At 44.4% G+C, this 23,108-nt stretch overlaps 1 protein-coding gene across 1 annotated transcript in view; it reads right to left on the reverse strand.

The window, feature by feature from the left end:
• CPPED1 (calcineurin like phosphoesterase domain containing 1) overlaps window positions 1-22,786 on the reverse strand; it is a 122,483-nt gene extending 99,697 nt beyond the window's left edge. The window contains exons 1-2 of the mRNA XM_024571388.4: window positions 22,614-22,786; window positions 1,193-1,411 (exon numbers count right to left, since the gene is read on the reverse strand). Coding sequence (XP_024427156.1) covers window positions 1,193-1,411; window positions 22,614-22,683 — 289 coding nt within the window. The 5' untranslated portion in view covers window positions 22,684-22,786. The remainder of the gene's footprint in view (window positions 1-1,192; window positions 1,412-22,613) is intronic.
• Window positions 22,787-23,108: the final 322 nt, after the last annotated feature.

Genomic DNA, 23,108 nt, shown 5'->3' on the forward strand with positions numbered 1-23,108 from the left:
CTTCATGCTGGGATTGCTTTGGACAGGCAGTCTGTCAGAAAAGTGAGCCTTGAGGAATTAATACAACTCGGCCTACTACAAAGAGCCTTGGCTTCTAAAGGCATTGGACACCATCACAGGACTCAAGAGGCTTGGTTTACAAGATGACACCAGATGAAAACAAACAGCTACAGTCACTGCAGTGTTTTATGCGATGGTCTTCAGGCCATTGCTCTTCTACTAGGCAGAGACCAGGACTCAGTAAGAGTTGCCATGGTGCCTGCTCTGCCTCCCTAAGGGGCTGGGGCAGTTTCCACTCGCTTATACTTGCTCGTTGGGCTTAATTCTTTCTTGGAAGAGGATATCAGAGCAAGGGAGGAAAAAAAGGAAGCGAGTTCTAGAAGGCGAGATCTATTATTTTCACATCCCCAGCATAATAATCTTCTTTAGGGGAACCATCCTGTTTTTCAGACCACATTGCTACGATAAAGCTGACTCTACACTTTGGCTTCAGGGGGCCATGTGAGCTGGATGGGTGGGACTTTGACTGTGCCACCAAGAATAAGGCACTTTCTTTCTCTTGTTTCTATAAGAAGCATGTAAACCTAGAGCCCCAGGAACCACTACCTAGAGAGAGCCTACATGAGAATGAAGTCAACCCAGAGGAAAGCAGGGCTGAGCAATGGAGAGTCCAAGTCCCAAAACAACCTCTGAGTCCCTGGATTCAGCCATACCTGAAGCCCAACTCTACAATCCTATTGGATAACATATTACCTTTAAAAAACATTAATCCAGTTTAAGTTAGGCTTCTGTCACTTGAAACTAAAAAAGCACTAACAAATACAGGAGAAATGAAAGTGTCAGAAGATGGGAAATGAGAAGATAAAATTACATTTATGGATATAGTTATCTGAAAGCAGTTCAAGTTTGCCCCCTGGAAATAAGAAAGGTGATGGGGGAGATCTGTTCCACTTTTCATATTACGCTCAGACCATCAGAACTGTGGCTCTAATTACTGTGATTAATCTCGCCAAATTCTAAACATAAAATGAGTGTACACCTTCTAATGTTCAATGATACTGCAATAGTCATGAAGAGAAGAAATAGTCACTAACAAATAAAGACATCTTTTAAGAGAAGTCATTTTTTCCTGCCCAAATATAGTCATAACTGGGTAAAGGAGAAAAGGTCACAGTGACAACCCAGCTCTTACCTGGCATGGCATGGATAAGGTCCCCACACACCACAAAGAATCTGGGTTTGGGGTTCATCTTGTTGATGGCCTGAATGGCTTGCTCAGTTAGGCGAATCTCTTGCTCCCACTCATCTCCACCATTGTCACAGTCCCCAGTGGACCAGGCCTTCATCAGTCCGAACTGTGGGTCTGCACCCTGGATGAAGTAGAATGGGCCTGTCCATTCCCTTTCCTTTTCTTAAAAAAAAAAAAAAAAATAGGAGAGAGAATATTATGAAATCTTTCAGGGAAAGCATCCAGGTTACCATGCGAATGGATACAATATTTTTCTTAAATTAAGTAGGTCATTTTAATAAGCTGCTGTTCAAACATACCATTTTCCTGTCATAGTCTAGAGGATTTTGATTTATACTAATTACGCCTGGGGCCTGGTGTTTCCCAAAGGCCAGGACAAACCACGTGGGCCTCAACAGCCACGCAACCAAGCTGTTTGTTTAAAAGAAAAGCTAGCTGGCCAACATGGAGCTCACAGGCACAACAGCACACTATATAGAGGACATTAATGTTCAATAATAGTTTTTTAATTAGAATTTAAAATACCCCAAATTGAAAGCTGCTAGAAGTATTATATTTAAATTACTAGGTGAAGTGCTCTCAAATATTTTACGCCAGGCTTAATGGCGCAATTTGCACTGTTTCGAGGGATGTGACAGAATTTTAATTATAAAACTTGGAGCTCAGAAGCTCTGGCTATCTAGTGGGAAATGCTGTGCCAGAAATGAAATCTTGAAATGAGTTAGTCAATGTGAAAAAAAAAGTCGATGCTAACATCCAAAGGCAGCATGATGTGGGCATAAGCTGGGTGTGAGGCTGAGGGCGGGGAAGGAAGGGGAAAGAAAGGGAGAGGGGATTCTTGGAAAGGAAGCTAGTCACATGCACCAAAATTACCAGGCCTGCCCTTCCTGTTGGTTCTGCTGGCCCAAAGTTTCGCCAGCCACAGGTCTCTAGCCTTATCTGCCACAGCTAGGGCCTGCTTCCGGCAAAGCTGGAATAGCCATTAATGGGCATGGAAGCCCTGCAGATTTCAAACTTTTCTTTTCTTTCTTTCTTTTCTTTTCTTTTTCTTTTTTTTTTTTTTTTTTGCCACAGACTTCTTTCTTCAAACAACCGAAACCTCACACGGCAGACCAATGTGGAAAACACAGAGCTGCCTCTGCCCAAATGGGATCAGCCCTGGTATTTATCCTCCAAGGAAACCGAAGCCCAGAGAAGTGACCTGCCTTGCCTAATGGCCCAGCAGCAATCAGTGACAAATATGAGACTACAGCCTTGAAACTACTGTCTTTTTAAAAATAAATTAATGTATTTTACACGTTAAATGAGTAAGTGGCATTTCCTTTGGAAGTCATAAAAATATTGTAATTTCCAAAAGCTCCTTAGAATCATCTCATGTCTCTGTGTTCTTCTCATTTGTTTACTCACTAAGTACAATGCATACTGAGAACCTACTGCTTCCCAGGCCCCATTCGAGGTGCTGACCTTACAGGGGTGGACCAAGACAGGTGAGGTCCCTACTCTCCTGGGCTTAGTTCTCACAGGGAGATAGATAAGAACTCAGTCTGAACAAGGACTGCCTGAAACCCTGGTGTACGCATCTTAGTGCTAAAGACAGCAAGTGATCCTGCACAATGACGGATTCAACTCACCCACTGAGACCTGACTACGTGTGGCGGAAAGGCTCCACGCTGCCCCAGAGACCCCTGTGTCATGACACTCAACACCCTTGTGCGATCCGTCCCCGTGAGTGTGAGCTGGACCCAGTGACTTTCTTCTAATAAACAGACTGCAGTGCTGGGATGTCCATCCCTTCAGGGAACAGGCCAGACCAAGATACAGAAATAACCTAAATGTCCCGCCATGGATGAATGGATAAAGAGAATATGGTATGTACATACAGTGGAGTATTATCCAGCCTTAAAAAGAGAGAAGAAAATCCTGCCATTTGGGACAATATAGCTGGACCTCGAGGAAATTATGCTGAGTGAAGTAAGCCAGTCACAGAAAGACAAATGTTGTCTGACCTCATTTTGTTTTTATCCTCACCCGAGGACATGCTTTTTTGATTTTTTAGAGAGAGGGAAAGGGATAAACAAAGAGAAGGAGAGAAATACGGATGTGAGACATAAACAGCCTTTCATAGGCACCCTGACTGCAGACCAAACCCAAACCCAGGCATGGGCCGGAAATCGAGCCTGTGAAGTTTTGGCTTTGTGGGACAACCCCCAACCAACCGACAGCCACACAGACCAGGGCTTGTCTGATCTCATCTATACGTAGATTCTAAAATAGCCGAGCTTACAGAATAGAGAGTAGATGATGGCAGCCAGGGACTTGGGGCAAGGGAAAACAGGGAGGTGATGGTCACAGGGTGCAAAGTTTGGTCAGGCAAACAAAGAGGCTTTGGAGATCTACTACACAGCATAGTGCCCAAAGCTAACAATACTGTGTCGTGTACTTCAGTCTTGCTGAGGAGAGAGAGCTATGTTACGTGTTCTTACTACACACACATAATAATAATAAATAATAGGAATGATACTTCTATACTTATCTCCAAACTCAACACATTTACACATCAAATATGCAGTTTTTTACATGCATAGATCAATAAAGTGATTTTAAAGAGATTAGGCTAAAAAGAGTGTGATTTCCATCGCTCTCTCTCACTCTCTCCTAGAGCCCTAGCTCTGCAGGGGAAAGGCTGTCATGACGTGAACAGCCCTACGGAGAGGCCGACATGGCAAGGAACTGAGGCCCTCCACCTAACAATCCAACAACCACATGAGTGAACTTGGGAAAAGAGCCTCCCTCCGTAGCTGAGCTTTCGGATGAAACCGCAGCGCCAGCCTACACCTTGACCGAACTGTGTGGGAGATCCTAGGCCCGCTGCACTCAGGCTCCTGGCAGGGACTGTGAGATAATACATATGAGTTGTTTCAAGCTGCCAACTTGCAGGGTTGTCTGTTCCACAGTAATAGACACCTATGGTCAGGCATCGAAAATACAGGGTCAGGAAGGAGTCATGAAAACAACTGAGATTCTGATTTGCGTGGATGTGTTTTTAATATTTTATTTATTTATTTTTAGGAAGAGGGGAAGGGAGGGAGAGAGACAGGGAGAGAAACATTGATGTTGGAGAGAAACACCAATTGGTCGCCTCTCGCATGCCCCCAATCAGAGACCTGGCCCACAATCTAAGCATGTGCCCCAAACAAGGAATCAAACCAGCAACCCTTCCATTCGCAGGCCAGCTGGCATTCAACCCACTGAGCCATACCAGCCAGGGCCTGATTTGTTTTAAAGTTAATTGTTAGCATCATTTATTTATTTTACTTGAATAATAACTGTTTTTGCATCAGTGAATGTGTTTAACTACATTTCTCTTTCTTTCTTTATTTTTAAAGAGGGGGAAGGGAGGTAGAAAGGAAGGAAGAGAAACATCAATGTGCAAGAGAAACACATCAATCAGTTGCCTCTCTCACACTCCCAACTGGGGACCTGGCCCACAGGAATCAAACTGGCAACCTTTCCGTTTGTGGCCCACCCTACTGAGCCACACCAGTCAGGGCACTACGTTTCTGTTTCTGAGACAGTTTGCAGGGCTGTTTAAACTGGATAAATTAATCAGCACCAGATCAGAGAGGTGACCCCAAGGCTGAAGCATAACTCAGTGTTCTACAACAAACAGAATTTATAAATAGTGGTCTACGGCAAGTGTTGTAACAAATGTAGTTTTCTCCAACAGTGATTTTCAAGAAGTGTGCCATGGCACACTGGTGTGCTGCAAGAATTTTTAAAACATATAATACCTGACTGTTTACTCAGGGGCACTGACCTCTTTTCCCTTAGATTATCAAATAAAAAAATGACAACACCGTATGATCTCACCTGTAAGTGGAACCTAATCAACCAAACTAACAAAATATAACCAGAGACTTGAAATAAAGAACAAACTGACAGTGACCAGAAGGGAGGTGGGAGAGGGCACTGGGGCTGAAAGGGGGAAGGGTTGTCAGGAACATGTGTAAAGGACACAAGGACAAAGCCAAAGGAGGGCAGGATCGAGGGTGGGAAGTGGGGATGGCTGGGGTGGAGGGAGTGATGGGGGGGGGGGGAATGGAGACAACTGTACTTGAACAACAACAACAAAAAGTGGCAAGAGAGTACTAGGGATAAAATAAAAATGACAACAGCCAATACAACAATAACTGTCTGGTGTGAGTGAATCAAAATTATAACTATTTTTTGTCAGATTGGTCAAAAATTTATTTTTTCTTGTGCCACAGAATTTTAGTAATTAGTTTATGTGTGCCATGAGATGAAAAAGGTTGAAAATCACTGTCATAGCCTCGAAAAGTCAATAGTTCTTGGAGGTATTACAATAAAATTTTCATTATTGTCTACCTAGTAAACTCTTAGAATTTCCATTTTATGATGATAAGGTACAAAATAAATAAATTTGACCTGAAATGAATGACAGCTCACATTTCACTATTCCATCTACCTTATCTACCCAATAAAGGTAATTTGTTGATTCCAGGCTCTGCATTCTCAAAAGCACCAGGACCCCTTTAAGGTTCCTGCTGCAACAACTTGTGGTCTTTGGTCTCATCTTAACTTGAATAAAGCTGAATTAAAGATAGTTGAGGCCTGTAACCCTTAGTTCTGGAATGAAGAATCCTTTAGATACATTTATACCTCCCCAACCCTTCAGAAGGGCACAGTTTTATATTACGAGAATAAACTAACATTTGTGTTACATTATTTCACTGAAGTCCAGAGCTACCCGCAGAGCAGGGCATAGGTATTGGCCAGCTGACATCTACAGAAGCCAGGGAAGAGCTTGTGATGCTGTCCCTTCTGGGGCAGAGCAAGTGCCTGCACTCTGGCAGAACCAGGTTCTCTCTTCAGACTCCCTGAGAGCATGGTTCTGGCAGCTCAAGTGCCCTGGTACACCATCAGAGCATTAGAAAAGATACTGAAAGGAACCAGTAAGGAGTGGGGTTGTTTTTGTTTTTTCCTAGTTAAATAACTTACATGAGACTGCCTCGTTAAAGAGTAAATACAATCCAAATTAAGGAGCAGAACTGCCTGGAAATGGGGGCTGAGGCAGAGTGAGAAGGCAAGGATGACCGAGTAACAAGGGCTCCGAGGGCAGGGCTGGGCCTTCACCTCAGTCCTCAAGGCGTGGCCACTGGATAACCAGCAGCAGCATCACCTGGGAGTTCCCAATAAAAGCAGAATCTGCCTTTTAACAAATCCCTCAGTGATCTGTACACAAATCCATGTTTGAAAAAGCACTGGCCTGCGACTAATCAAGGAATCACTTTAACATGTTTTAGAAGACACAGATGCAAAGGGATTTTTGTTTCCCTAAATTGAAATAATGACTTGGAGGATTTTGTTGTTGCTAGAGGTGGTGTTGTTATGGTTTTGTGTTGTTCTGTATATTTTCCTACTCATTTTTAGGTCCCTGTCTGTGCCCAGCTCAGGTAGTTGGTCCTAACCATTTCTTGGTATTTTCCATTACTATCTAATCATCACCCTTTAAGTTATCTGCACTGAGCTGAGTGAGCCCTTTTATTGCAACCCATCCTAGGAAGCCAAAGGCTTACTGTAAAGAAGCCCACCTTTCCCACTGAAGAACTGGAAATTGTCGGTGATGGAAGGGTTCCCCGAGTTACTTTAACCAAACCTCTCATTTACTCAAGGGGGCAGATACTGAGGCCTGGCTAGGGATCTTAGTCATGGCTCAAGTTCAAAGTCACAGAGTTAATAAAGCAGCAGTTTCTACTGTCCAGAAATCTCAGTATAGCCAGCCCGGTCTGAAGAGGAGAGGGCCGGAAAAGACGGAATGTGCCCTCAGGCGTCCAAATGCCGTCCACCTCCACAAAGACACTTGGGTCTCCAGAAAGTTTCCTTTGAACGGAACATTCTGGTAAATAGTAAGACTGAACAAAAGACAATGCTGGCAAGGCCCCAAACTTTTCCCCTGTGAGCTCTGATGCTCACAGTTCCTGCCAACAGCACAGGGCTGATGTGGGATACAGGTTGGGAGCCAGCAAATTCATCTTCTGTGGCATGCCAACTGGTGATTTCTCCAGAGACTACAAACGCCAGATCTTGGGATATGGTCTGGCTAGTAGATGTGTTCTATTTGGCTCATACAGTGTTTATAAAATTTTGAATTTGTTGCCAACATTTTTAATTCATGAGTTTCTCACACACACCTGGCTTTGTGACTTCTCGCGCAAAGTCTGGCCACACCAGGCTCCAGTGGATCGTGCCAACAACTGGCCGGGGCTGAGCATTGCTGCCCCTCTAACGGGTTCTCAAATTCACCACAGTCCACCCTGACCCAATTCAACACCAATCTCCTGTAGATACCTGTGCCGACAAGCCATTTTATCTGTGGTAATCCTTCCATTTTGCTCAGTGGTGCAGAAGAGGAAACCATGCAAGGTCAAGGGTAAATAATCTGCTTGAGATTAACAAGTGGTGAGGGGCAGAACCAAGCCTACCACGCCTCACAGCCCCAACTTCAGGGCAGGTGGTGACTCAGGTGAGATTACAGAGAACTATCCAGGTAGGAATGCTGAACTATGTCCAAGTGACAGGCCAGGAAAAACAAGCTCTGAGCTGCCATCATAAATCACCATAATTTATTGTTACCATAGCCTAAATCAAAATTTTAAACTAATTTAAAATTATTTTTCAAAGAAAAAATTGGTCTTAAAAAGAAATTTGATTCATCCATCATATAGAGAACAACAAGGATTGGCCACCTAACCGAGAGATGGTCACAGAAGCCATCTTTCAGAATTGAGAAATAAATACAGTGGATTTCGGGGGCATTAAACTAGGGACAGGAAAGGCCTGTGAGTCTTCTTTAAGCATTATCAAGTGCAAAGCAATGGCATACAGAGAAAAATCTTAAAAACCTTAAAAAATTCACACAATGCCTTACCATTAGCCCTTCCTATGAGACTCTATTTAAGTGGCAATAAACTGTCTGAAAGACAGAGAGTCAAACTGCAGTCACTGTTTACAGCTGCACTGTTAATATTACACGCTAAGTGTCATCTCAAGTTTTCCCCGGCCAATATATTTCCTCTCACTGTTATTGTACCTTTTGGGCACATCTGTCAATTGTTAATGAAAGCTTACTTTTTAATATATATCAAGAATTAGAAATTTCATTGATCCTTTCACTTTTACCAGATAATCAATGACTAACTATAGTAAGTGCACTCCCAAAAGCAAATGAACTGCCACTTTCATCAGCCAAGTAGGAAAAGGCCTACGGGAGTTCGCCCTGTCACTCTTACTTAGTGCCATTATAATTTGTGCTCTCACGATGTGCTAAGCCTGTTACTTTATATGCAACCTAAAATAATTCAAGGTGAATACAATAATTTAATTTTTATATAGAAAAGTCTCATTTTCTAAATCTAGTTTGCCTTTTGGAGGACAAAATCATAAGATGCTGGTTAAGAAGTCAGTCAGCAGGCAGTCTGATGAACAAGGTTGCTGTTATTACCCTTCCGCCACATTCACTGCACTGTAGGGATACCTACAAATTCAGTGTCTGGGCTCCTGTCAATTTATCTGACTCAGAATAATACATGAATTGGGACGACGGGGCCACACTTCTCCATCTGACTAGAAAGCCACAGAGGTGAGGAAAACGTGAGAAGGCGGCAGTGTTTTGTTTTCCGGACATGCCCAAGCTCCCAGGTCATCCCCTCAGCACCTTACAACACTCCCACAAGCAAATTTATCATCTTTCCTGCAAGACCGACTCCGTCTCCTGATGACATGATTTTGTCACCATGGTCCCCAGTCCACAAATCTACAGATGTCAGGATCCTGTGCCACTGTGTACCTTTAGCCAACCAGGTGGCTGCATTCACATCCACAGCATCTCCCACACTCCCCATCCTTCCCATTCGCAGCAGCACCACCCAGGTGTTCACCATTCCCACCGGGGCTACCAGGACGGTTCCATGCAGTGCCTCCCACTCTGATCCACCCCCAGCAATCACTGCCATTGGGACTCTTCCTAAAACCCTTAACCCTGATTATCAAACTCCCTTGTGAAGGGGCACTCTAATCTCCATGACAAAAGGCCCAGGTTGCTTTCCCTTTCCAGTATTTTGTCAGCACGTACCATTTGGTCCCTGGAGTGTGGGAGGCACTCAGTAAACATCTGGTGAAGGGATAAAGATGGCACTGGATCCTCACTCTTTCTGGCACTTGGAGTTAAAACATAGCCCAAAAGTTTCCCAACTGTACAGATTACTGTTCCCACTAGACCAGTGGCTCCAAACCACAGACAATTTTGATCCCTAGGGGACATCTGATGTCTGAAGACATTTTTAGATGTCACACCAGGAGGCGGGTGGTGCTTCTGACATCCAGTGGATAGAGGCCAGGGATGGTGCTAAACATCTCACATTATACAGGGCAGTCCTGCAACAAAGAATAGTGCAGCCCACAACGTCAATGCTGAGGCTGGGAAACCCTGCACCAGACATAGCCCAGAAAGCCTCCAAATGGATCCTTATCTCTCCTCAAACACACCTTGTGCTTTCCCACCTCTTCCTCCAGGATGTTCTCCATTCTACCAACACTTTTCCCCACTGAGATTCCATCTGTCTTTCCCAGCCCAGCTCAAACACTACCTCCGCCACAAAGCCTGTCTCCCTCTCCTGTAAGCAGCTGCAGCTCTGCCTGCTCCCCCCACTCAGCAAGTTTGTCCTGAGCATCCACTGTACAGGTGCTATGGGGAACTGTTCCACATGTGGGAAATGTAGAAAAGCTCCCACTTGGAAAAGCCACTGGGTGCGAGGTTCAGCAGGCAGGACCCATGCCTACGGACAGGTTCTCCCGTGGGGAATCAGGCCTGCACTGTACCTAGGCTGCTATGAGACTTGCTTTTGCTAAAACTCCCTCACCCTGAATTAAGGCAGCAAATGTTTACTGAGTATCTTTAACTTCCTAAATTCTGTGCTAAATCACCCAAGTATGGAGTGTAACCAGTTCTACCACTTTCCCCCTTGAGCTGTAACATCCTTTTCTTTGAAGTAATTAGCAGTATTCTGTCTTCTGCTGTCTGTAAAAGGTAATCACCTGTGGTGAACCTGTGCCTAGTAAATGAGGACCATCCTCAATGTAATGTGCCCAGAAGAGCAATAAAAGCCTGTCCAGGCAGGGATCAGCTCTCTCTTGGGCTCTCTCTAGCCCTCTCACCCTCTCTCACTTAGAGAGTGGCCAACCCATCCCTTTTTCTCCACAGGATTTCTGTAGTCCATGTGTATTTGTCTATTGCCGCCACAACACAGGATCCTGCTGGCTGGGATCCACATCACCCCATTCAGCAAGTTCGTCCTGAGCATCCACTATACGGGTGCCATGCTAGTCGCTGGACATTCAACAGTGAGCAAGGCACAGGTGCCCTTCCTTAAGACCTTACAGAATAGTGGGGAGATGGACAACCAACAGGTCAACAATGAACTTAATTACTCATGTGCTCCAGACTACCACAGAAGTAATCAGGGTGATCACAGAGCGACTGGTGGGTGGGAAAGATCTGATTGGATGGAGCAGCTAGGAAACACAAGAGCTAAGATCTAAAGAATGAGCAAGAGCCAGGCATGGGGGGAGCTGTGGGGATGCACCCCAGGCAGAGGGCATGGCAAGTACCCAGATCCTGACGCCAGGGACAAATGGGAATATAAGGTGGGATAGATCATATAGGACTTGGGGAAGGGCTTAAAACCCATTCCACTTTGGGCTTCCGTCTCCTGAAGCCCTAACCTGGTCCCAGTGTAGCCGAGACTCTGAGTTTTGAGTGCCGGGTTCAAATCCCATTCCCACCATTTACCAACTAAGTGACATTATGCAAGTTTCTTAACTTCTCTGGGCCTCAGTTTTCTTATCCATAAAGTAAGAAGAATTCGCCTGCCTCAGAAAGGTTGTTGTGCAAAATGAATGAGTTGGTACAGTCAAATGCGAGCATCTATTTCCACAACTATTGCGCATGGTAACTCCTATCCTTGTCTTAGCAGAGACGGAGCTATCAAATCTTACCCATCTGTTTGTCCCCCACAGTGGGTTCAGAAAATATCTGACGATACACTTACATATGTAGTATACAGGGTCGGGCAAAAGGAGGTTCACAGTTGTGAGTATGCAAAACACAGAGTTCCCTCCCGCAGTATTTATTGATCACTGTATTATTTTCCATACGAACTACAGACCTACTTCTGCCCCACCCTGTACATACGCGCACACACACACATTTACAGGCTCTGGACTTCACATGTTTTACATCACATATTGTGGATATTGCTTTGGTTATAAAACGGCAGAGATGGATAACCAGGAGGCTTTTTCTGGCTAAAGAACAAATGCCAACAAAATGCAATTTTTGCAGTTTCTCACAGTAGCAATCTGCACTGTGAATCACTATGTAAATGTCTTCGGCAATACCCTCATGTTCTCTGGGGACTAATCTTATTTTAGTGGTAAACAAAACAAAACAAAAAATAATAGCAGCAAAATGATCCTTCACCACTTTGGGACCCTTTCTAACAACCCAAAATGTCCCAACTGTACCGCTACCAGAACTCAGTGTGACCCTTAACAGTGTCTTTCAGTGGTGACTGCCTGGGGCGGGGAGGGGAGGCAGGAGGGTGACTGCTAAGGGGTGCGGGGTATCCACGGGGGTGGTAAAAATGTTCTAACAGTGACCGGGGTGATGGCTGCACGACTCTGTGAACAGACTAAAAGCCACTGAATTGTTTGCTTTCAAAGGGTAAACTGTATGGTATGTGAAGCCTTAAAAAAAAAAAAACAGTGACCTTCAGGACCCCCTCCTCTGCAAAAATAATTAACTGTGACAGCAATATCCTCGGAGTCTCCAAATTACATTTCCTAAGTACCAAGTGAATTTACCCAATTTCTACTTTCTTGGCCTAAATGCATCCAAAAGGTAGTTTCTGAGATACACAAAAGCTTCTGAGTCATGACTTGGCAGCCATACTCGCTGTTTGGGGAAGGATGGACCTGCCAAAATCTTATCTGCAGCCCTTCAGAGATGTAAGGAAGCAGTTGGGCCAGGACAACTTGGCCAGGTGGATCTCAGCATCACTGGCTTTGGCCAATGCTACTCTACACAACCTCGAAAGGGAGATAAAAAGGCATGTCTTGGACCTCTCTCGCTTTTCAGAAGCAGAGCTCCACTTGGGGTTTGCCTGTCTTGGGTGGATGATTGCTATGACTTTTTTCCACCATTCCCCATATTTCCCAGGCTGCCGGCCCAGGTGGTGCTTCACGGAGAATCAGACAAAGGTGCTCTCTCTGGGCAGAGGCAGCCCTGCAGGCACCTGGCTGGGCCAGCACAGGCCTGGATGTCAAAGAGGGCATCCCTGCCACGGGTGAGGTACAGCTCCTTGCAAGGGCACCTGCCTAGTTAAAAGAACCTCCTCCAGCAGGTGTCTGAGTAATTCACAAACTGCAGGGCCCCAGTGTGGTTGGTAAGGGTCCTAGTGATTGGTTCAATACCGTGGTTTCTGTTTTGTCTTGTCCAGAGAATACGTGGTGTGTACAAGCAATGAGTTAGGCAGACACACACTTGTGGTCCAGAGGTAGTGTATTCACTCATTCACATTTATTTATTCACATAACATATGGCTACTGAGTGTCCACTACTATCACTGTCCTAGGTCCAGGCTTCCTGCCCTCCAGGAATTTAGTCTTGGGGCAGGAAAAGACATCAAAGTCACTGAATACACAACTCTAAGTTGCTGTAAGAATCATAAAGGAAAAGAATGAGAGAGAGTGAATGACAGTGGACCTAATTTAGAATGGGAGAATCAGCACAGGCTTCTTTTAAACTGTGACCTGAAGAATAAGAAAGCACAGAGAGAAAAAGAGAGGAACAGAGAAAAGCCATGCCAAGGGGTGACAGACTCAATATTTTTTTAAAGAGATGACTCTGAATGCTGTACGGGGAATGGATTGGAGGGGCGAGAGTGGACGCAGAGTGCTGGAGGGATTATCCAGGTGAGAGATGGGATGGTTGGGGTCACAGTGGTAGGAGCTGGGAAGGAGGTGGCCACAACCAAGGTGAGCTCCAGAGGTTGAATAGACAAGACTGGGGATGGCTGGGACATGGAGAGGAAGGGAGAGGCTGAGGTCAGAAATGACTCCTACCCATCTGGTTGATCACGTGAGCTGGGGGAAGACCAGAAAGATGCAGGTTGGGGAGGAGCAGAAAGATGAAGAGCTCTGTCCTATTCAGTGTGTTCTGGTGGCGAAGCCAAGGGGCTGTGAGCCGGAAGAGCCGCGTTCTCTTCTTGGCCCTCCGCTTACTAGTCTGGCACCTGAAATCAGCAAAGTGCCACACACAGCGCCCTCGTGCAAATGAAGTCAATACGCACATCAGTACAGCCACACCTCAACGCAGATCCAGCCAACACTCCGCCTTCACTTGGCAAATGAGGACCTGTGGCATTCATACAACTGGGTTTTTTTCTTTTTCTTTGAAACAAGGCTACATGGGGCACTTGGGCACTCTGACTCCACAAAGCTTTCCTGAGCGCCTGACTACACATCAGACTTGGTTGTGAAGTGGCTGGCAGTTCTGGGGCTCCTGGAGTCTCTAGTTGTCCTGGCACCATGCTATTGCCCCTTCCTCATTGGAGGGTTTGGGAAGTTAAAAATCATGTGCTGCACATATATAAGAATTTGTCAGTGAGTCCTCTCTGTGAAGAAGACACTCTCTCAACAGACCTCCCCCAGACCAATGTGAAGGGTTTATCAGCGCTCTCCGTGCCTCCACAGGGCACTGCCAACCATGCAGGACGCTGAGCCCTGCCCCGCAGGGAGTGTGCTCTCTGCGTGTCCATCAGGAGTTGTCCCCAAATCTGTTTACGCTGGAGCTTTAACATGTAAACCAGAGACTGTTTCAAATAAAACCAAAATGGATGCTTTGGGAAGACCTAATAAAGGCAAGTGGGTAAAAATAAAACACTATTGAATTAGGTGTTAGGGAAACAAGTGTAAAAGATTTAAAGAAAAAGAAAGTATAAACCTAGAATCATTCTTCCTTCAGAGAATGCTTTCCAAGTGATTTTTAACTGACTACTCCACTGGAAAAATCCGAAACTGGCGAAGATTCACTATGAGTGTTTACACAAAACAGGCGATGTGACGGTCCCATCTACAAAACCATACTCCAGGACATGTCCCTTGTTTAACCTCAAAAGATTGGTAAACAAAATGTATATTTATCATTCACATTAAAATGAAATGCTAAAAGAATGTGTGGTATTTTATGATTGCCCTCTTGAACTAATTTTTTCTGTTCAGTGGCTAAAGACCAGGCTTCTCCTCCAGTTTAAAAAAAAACTACCATATACAAAAAAAAAAAAAAACCCCAAAATCCCCTATCACATACAAAAATTGGCTCAATATGGACCTAGACCTAAATGTAAGAGCTTAAACTACAATACTTTTAAGGAAACACAGGAGTATGATTTGGGGTTAGGCAAAAATTTCTTAAATATGACATCAAAAGCACAAGTTGTAAAAGACAAAGATGATAACATGGACTTCAACAGAATTAAAACCTTTGGTGCTGCACATGATATCAAGCATGTAAAAGACAATCCAAAGAATGGGAGAAGATATTTGCAAATCATGTACTTGACAAGGATCTTACATCCAGAATATATAAAGAACTCTTACAACTCAATAATAAAAACACAAATAACCTTATTAAAATCTGGGCAAAGGATCTGAATAGACATTTCTGCAAAGATTACAAATGGCCAATAAGCACATGAAAATATGTTCAAATCATAAGCCATTAGGAAAATGCAAATCAAAACCACAATGAGATTCCACTTCACATCCACTTGGCTGGTTGTAGTCAAACAGGCAGATGATAACAAGTGTTGACAAGGATATGGAGAAATGTGAACCCTCATACACTGCTGGTGGGAACATGAAATGGCACAGATGCTTTGGAAAACAATTTGGTGGTTCCTCAACATGTTAAAGAGTTACTTATACGACCTAGCAATTCCAATCCCAGGTTTCCACCCCCCCAAAACGAAACATGTCCATACAAAGACTTGCATGTGGATGTTCTTGGTAGTTATATACATAACAGCCAGTGTCCAAGTGTCCATCAGTGGGTGAATGGACAAACAAAATGTGGTTACCCAAACCAAAGGAACTGTATTTTATTCTGCTGATGATACATGCTGCAACACCGGCGAATCTTTAAAAGATTATCTCAGGGAAAGAAGCCAGTCAATCACAAAAGACCACAGATAATATGATTCCATTTACATGGAACATCCAGAAAAGGCAAAGCTATGGACGTAAATTAAGAGTACACTAAGAGTAAAAACAGGAAGAGACTGAAAATGGGCACAAAGTTTCTTTGGGGGAAGAGACTGAGATGCTCTAAAATTGTGATGTTGCACCACTTTGTAAATTTATTAAAAACCACTGAATTGTAAGCTTAAAATGAATAAATGTTAGGGTACCTCAATAAAGTTATTAAAAAATAGAAAAGCAAAAGAAAAGCATTCAAAAATAAAAGCTCATTTGCATCCTGGAAATGTTACGATGGGAAATTTCCACACATTAATTTTGACCTTTGATGGCAATGAGGAGGGGATAAACAATAAGATTTCTATTTTCCTCATGAGAATCCTTCTCAGATACAGTGGGTTGGCCTAAGTTATGGAATAATGAAAAGCATTCATTTCATTTTTTCATTGATATGTTAGAATTTTTAAAACTACACTATTTTCAAACCCATTCAGATTTGCATAAATAGGTCTACTGTTTCTAGAAAAGTTCTTAGGTGAAACCTAAAAGATACAACAGAGTTGGGGTTTTTTTTTGTTTCATTTTTAACAGGGACTCTATTTATTCTCTGCATGTGAGAGGGTTACCAGAGGGGACCAAGAAATATTCAGAAGAGATATAACTGGTTCCTCTGAAACAGCTGCTGAGGTTACAAATGTCCAGGGAAGTAACCTTTTCAAGAAAACCAGACACCTTTTTAAGAAAACCCTGTTTTCTAAGGGCGTAGTATTCTGGTGGTAACATGAACTGGGAAAACAGATTAGGACTGGAAAACAAATATAGGTAATGCTTAAAACATATTTTAATCTTGATATTTCTCCCTTTGAGAATGTCTTCAAAACAGATGTCATAAACTTTTCAGAAGACAGTGATTTGTTAAGAAAAAGTGGTCTTAATTAGGATATGTGTCAAGGAAATATAATTACCAATTTGCTTGATTAAAATGAGTATCTGAACATGCCTGAGGACTGTGAGCCTTCTCGGGTGAGACATGTACAATTTGCTCTTCGTAAACATCTGTTGACAGAGCCTAGCAGATGATGTTAACAGGGATAGATGACTGACTGAAGCCCAGCTTCCCCTGTAACACTATGGGAAGAAATGCAAGGGAATACTTCTACTTAAGTAAATCACCAGGGGGGAAATGATCTCAGAGTAAAGTGCTTGCCAGAGACTGAATGTGTCCCCTCCCCGAAACTCTTATGTTGGAACCTAACCATTGATGTGATGGCATTGGAGGTGGGGGCCTTTGGCAGGTGATTAGGCCTTGAGGTCTTAATAATGGGATTAGTGCCCTTATAACCCCAGACAGGCCAGAGAGCTCCTCACCCTTTCTGTCATGTCAGGGACACAGAAGACAGTCCTCTATGAACAGGAAGAGGGTTCTCACTAGACAACAAATCTACAGGTACCTTGATCTTGGACTTCCAGCCTCCGTAACAGTGAGCAATAATTACTACTGTTTACGAACCACTCAGTCTGTGATATTCTGTTACAGCAACCCAAACAGATTAAGACAGTGCTCTTTCATTTCCGTATCTTGTTATGTATAATGTGCACTTTTTTGCCAAAATTTTTGAGGGAAAAATAAGGATGAGCATTATACACGGGTAGTGCCTAAAATACCTTGTATCTGTTCTTGTGTTTTGTAATTATTTGTTACATAAAATTTCTCGTACCATAACATGTTCAAATATAAATGCTAAAATTCCTTTATGATACAAAAATCAAGTATCTAAATATAAATAAATTAAAAAATTAAAGATATTTTTCCTGAAAAGTTTGGGGCAAAAATGTGGGTGCACATTATACACGGGAGTACATTATACACAGCAAAATACGGCACTTGCCAGACCTCATTTGAGAAACAGCTTAACTAGCTAATTCTGGAAGGGGCTCCTAGTAGTGACCGCTAGGGTTATCAGGCATGTGATGTTGGACACTGTTGCTCGAGTTAACTGAACCTCCTTGACAGGCAGTATGTATTTGGGCAACAGATGGGAAAAGCCAGTTCTTTCGCTTTCTCTTCCAGGTTCTACCTTCCTGCAGCAGAACCTGGACCGACACTGGACCTTAAAAACATCTCGCAGTCACCTGCAATGCTAAGAGGGAACTGGAACCCAGGGAAAAGTCAGTGACAGTGACAAAGGCAGCTTATGGGCGGACTAGGGGTTCAGCACCTAGTGAAGTAAACCAAGACTAGGGATTCTAAGCCTAAGCCTTCAAGGAGCCTCTAAAAGCCCTGTGCTATTTGACCCATACAGGGCATGCCCACTGGGGCTACTCAGCCCACAGAAGAGACCAAGTATAGGCCCCACTTCTAGAGAAGCCCAGGGTCATTTTTCCTCTTCCTAACTCAACAATCTATCTTCTAAGTCTCTCTCCATCCCCATCCCCACATTCTTTTCCAGGTGAACAACTCTCTTGTTCTCTGGTCTTACTGGCATCCTGTGGCAGCTCCAAGGGGCTAGGGAGCTTCAACACTTCAGCACCCCCTTAGTCTCCACCGGAAGCTCCTACCACCAAAGCCACATGCACCTCCTGAAAATAAAGTTACTGAAAATAAACAGCGTGGTGCTATGGAAATAATCTTCAAGACAGTTGTTGAGTTCCAGCTTTCAATCAGATTGCACCCCAAGTTCCTCATAAGTAGAAATTCTTTTGTTGTTACTGCTGCAGACAGATCATTCTTTTCAAAATGGGTATCTATGTGTCCCTGTTTCTTCACACATGCAGCTTAAAACCCTTTGATACTATTAGGTAAAGACAAACTCAGCCACCCCCACCCTATCCTCCAGTGTCCTCCCATACCACACTGCTACAGACAGACTCAATAGCTTTCTTCCCTCATCCTTCCCTTTCCAGTCCCACATGCTAGCATCATCATTCTTCAGCAATCAGATGACACACCCCTCCCTCAAGGAAGCCCTCCCTGAACATCCTTATTAATGCTCCAATGAGGCTCTCATGGAACCAATCCCTTTTCTGGCATTTGCTGTAACTGTAATTTTCACTGGTTTGTGTGACTGACAGGTTAATGCCAGACTTTCCAAGTAGCTATGTGCCAGAGGTGCAGAATGGCATCTGTTTTTCACCCATCACTGCACCCTGGCATCCAGCACCATGGCTGGGACAAGGCAAGCATTCAATACATTTGATGAATGGGCAAATGAATGAACCAGTAGATGGATAGACAGACAGATGAAGAGATGGACATATGATGGATAGAATAGTGGGTATATGGCCTGGTAGATAGATGGACAGAAGGATGGAAAGATGGTTCAAAAGTGCATTTGATCCCAGGGCCAACCCATCTTCTGAGCCCTAAATCCCATTTCCACAGACATCTCTCTCCAACAATTATCCTGCCTTTTACTTTTTCAACCCCAGATCCATCTCATACCAGTCATGAGACCTTGGTCAAGTTGCCTAGTTTTTCTGAGCTTGATTGTTTTTCCCCATTTTAAAAAAAGGATTACTGTAATAGCTACCTCAACAGGACTATTTTGGGTTTTTTTTAAAGACTTTATTTTTAGACAGAGGGGAAGGGAGGGGAAAGGGTGGGGGAGAAACATCAATGTGTGGTTGTACTCGCATGCCCCCTACTGGGGACCTGGCCCACAACCCAGGCATGTGCCCGGACTGGGAATTGAACAGGAGACCCTTTGATTGAAAGGTCGGTGCTCAATCCACTGAGCCACACCAGCCAGGGCTCAACAGGACTATTTTGGAGATTACATCACATAATCCACATACAACCCAGAGTATAGTACCTGGATGCCATAAACACCTGATAAATGTTAGATGCTCCTGTTGTTTTTATCAGGACTATTTCAGACCCTTCAGCCTTCCTTCAGCATTGCTCCTTCCCTAACCTGCTACTGACTTATGTCTACTTTCTGTCACAAAATGGTTACAAACAGAATCCTGCCCTGGCTGACTTCACATCCTCACTTTCTGCTATTCCTCAAACACTGTGTACCAGGCGTCCCCCTACAACTCTACTGAAATTGTTCTCCTCCAGGTGACATAACAATCAAACCTGCCATCCTCTGCTCAGCTAACATTCACCTAGACACTTGCAACATCTGATCCCATGTGCCATCCTGCCTTAACGCCTTCCTCCCCAACTTTGGTACCATGGTCAGCTCCTGGTTTTCTCTTCTAAAATTTCTGGTCGGCCTTGACCAGTGTGGCTCAGTTGGTTGGACACTGTCCCACAAAGTGAAAGGTCGCCGGTTCAATTCCCAGTCAGGGCACATGCCCGGGTTTCGAGTTTGGTCCCCAGTTGGGGCAAAAGGCAGCTGAGAGATGTTTCTCTCCCTCACTTTCTCCTTCCCTTCCCCTCTCCCTAAAAATAAATATAATCTTTTAAATTTCCGGTTGTTTTCTGCTCTGAGCCCTGTAGCGTGTCATTTTCTTCTTCCTGCCTCCTAAACATTGGCATATTCGGAGGTTACACAACAGAGACACACACTGTCCACTACTCCACAGGGTTCCCCTTAGCAATGCCATGGACTACTGCAGAAATACTATCTACTCTCCTCTGTGGATAGAGCCCACACCTCCACCCCCAGATGCACACTACACCCCACAAGTTGCATCACATTTCCCGATGGCTCTCAAAGGCATCACTTTCCAAATCAATCCCATCGAACCTGGTCCCATTCCTTATTCCATGATTTCAGTTAATGGATCCACCATCACCCAGGACCAATGTTCAACATCACAACTACTCCCACTGCAGTGGCCTACAAGCTCACCAAGTGACAAGAATTGTTTTTTGTGCCTAGCTCTGTGCCTAGATTATAAACCCCAGAGGGCATGTAGCTTACCCCCTCCCTTCTTTTTCTACTCTCCAAAAGATACTAAAGAATGCAATTCGAACCTAATAAATACATCTTGAACTGAAAACAAGAGATACCACAGAGAGTAACATGGAACTCGAATTCACTGCTGGTGCGTATATAAACTGGTGCCGGGGCTTTGGAAGGCGATCTGACAAGACTGTAAAGCTGCGGATGATTATACCCCATAGCCCAGAACTCTGCTCCCAGGTATATGCCCTGGAGAAATTTCCCCACATGTCCACAAGATTTGTACAATGATCACGACCACTGTTACCAAGGGTGAGAAACAGAAAGAATTCAATGTCCGTTATATCAGGAAATACCCAGTACACTCAAAATTAAGATAATTAAAGGGGAGTTTAAAAATAGATTGTTTGGGAGGCACTGAGTGTAGAAAAACTACAAAAGACAGTTTATGGCCAAAAGATAGAAAAGCAGAGCTGTTGCCACTCCTACATCTGAAAGGAGGAAGGGAGCAAGTGGTTACCTAAATCTGAAAAGAGAGTGCCCAAGGAAAGGCTATCTTGAAAGCAGTGACCTCAGGTAAGGCATAGAGCCAGCCCAAGGCAAGCCCACAGGGAGTAAACTGGGGGAAAAACACGCTGACTTTTCGTCCTTCCTTCCTCTGCTCTCTAGTTGGGACTCCCCAATGGAAAGCCAAAAGGCAAGGAGTCTACTGAAACCCATAGAGGTCAACCTTCTGGAGCATGGTGGAGAAAGGAGAGTAATTTGGAGAGGAAAGGGGAAGATTCTCAGCATATCCAGTAACAGAATGCATAAAGTATATATTTATACAATGGAAAGTTACTGCCCAGCAGAAAAATGAGTGAACTAGAGCTACTTATATCAATATGCACAAATCTCAAAAATCTCATGTTGGGCAAAAAAGGCATATTAAAATATTTAGAGAACCGGCACTACAGCAGATTGTATTTTCCAAAATCCACCACAGCTATATTTTTGGTCCTCACATGCTCTGCCAGCCACTCCCACCAAGAGCTACAAAGAGAAAAGTACAAGGTTTTAGGGCAGAATTACAGGAGAAACCTACATTAGATAGAGCAGCCAGGGAAAGTGTGAGAGGTGACTTAACTTTAAATAAGACGTGAAGATTGAGAAAGAGCAAGGCCTCCCAGCCCAGCTATTAGCTATGGGAGCAGAGAAGGGCAAGTACCAAGGTTCTGAGAAGAAAGATACACCGCAGATGGCCCTTTTAAATGCATCAAGGAAATGAGTGTAGCCGGAGAACTGGGCAAGAGAAAGAATGGAGAATGAAGGAAGAAAGATGAGCACAAGCCAGATCCAGGGGGGGCATCTGTGACCTCCCTTGGCTTACAAAACCAGAGTGTGCAAGGGAGGGAATTTGACTCCAGGCAGAAAAAAAGCCATAGAGAGAACCAAGGAATCAGGAAGACTTCCCTCTAGATTTAACAGCTCTAGGGCCAACTTTCACTTAGAATCTAGTCTGTGTCAGACGCTGTGTTTCAAAAAGTTTCAATCTGTTAAAAAGAATCATCTGTTTCATGTTACCTATGAGAATATTAACAACCCCATTTTTGCAGAGAGGCAGATTATCTAAATCCAAAATCCAAGCATTTAACTCTAATAGGACTCGATTGCCTTCCCTCTTTACTGTTAATATTTTGGTAATTACTCACAGTAAATAAGCGTGATTGTAGCGTATAAATACATCATGGTGAAGAACCATAAAAGTAACGGCATCTAACACGCACCAGATGCTTGAGTGCCACACAAAACCTCTCTGTTTTCATTCCCCTTTTACAGATGAGGAAACTGAGGCTAGGCTTTGCCAAGTAACTTGTGGTAGGTAAGGCGCGGAAACCAAATCCAACTGCAGAGCCCACGCTACTACTAACTGCTTTGCTGCCTTACTCTATCTTCTCTACTCTCGGGGAAGTTAGGTAAAAGCCAGCGAGTCGCAGACTCGCTGACTCTGCGCGGACACTCTCGTCTCCATAGCTCCCGTGGAAGCTTTCACTCGCGGGCTGTGCGGACGTTATTTTGGTCCCCAGCACCCACTGGGGCCCCATATGGGATCCGGCTGGAGGAGTGCGCACCCAGACTGAAGGTTCCCCCAGCGAAAGGTTCCGCAGCCCTGAAGTCATCCTCTCCCCAAGTACCTGCGGAAAACGCGTCAAGGGTCCTGCCCCGAGCTCTGTGGAAAACACCCCCCACCTCCGCCGCAGACATGGCGAGCGAATTTCTTGCCTCGATTGAACGCACTGCGTGGGAGGAAGTGGCTCAACTCCACACCACCCAACCGCCAGCCCAGGGCAGGCCCCACCTTCTGCTCGGGGCGGGACCTGCGGGAGGGATCGCGGGCCTCGACTGCTCCGGCGCCGCTAGTGTTGCCTGGGCGGGGCGGAAGCTTGAACGGCCCCTCTGGGATCGACTGAGGCGCCTGGCGAGTGGAGACCCCCATTGTGCAGCCCAACTGCGTACAAGGGTGTCTTTGGGCTCAGGCTGGGAGCCCTGCCTTTCCCTACAGATAGGATTGTTAGGTTTAACAAATAAAAATACAGGGCGCCTAGGTAGGCAACGAATGATTGCTTAGTACAATGTAAGCATGTCCCATGAACTGTATAGGAGACGCATGCTAAAAATTTGTGTCGTTG

The sequence above is a fragment of the Desmodus rotundus genome, chromosome 1, assembly GCF_022682495.2.
Source record: "Desmodus rotundus isolate HL8 chromosome 1, HLdesRot8A.1, whole genome shotgun sequence".
In the NCBI taxonomy this organism is placed as follows: domain Eukaryota; kingdom Metazoa; phylum Chordata; class Mammalia; order Chiroptera; family Phyllostomidae; genus Desmodus; species Desmodus rotundus.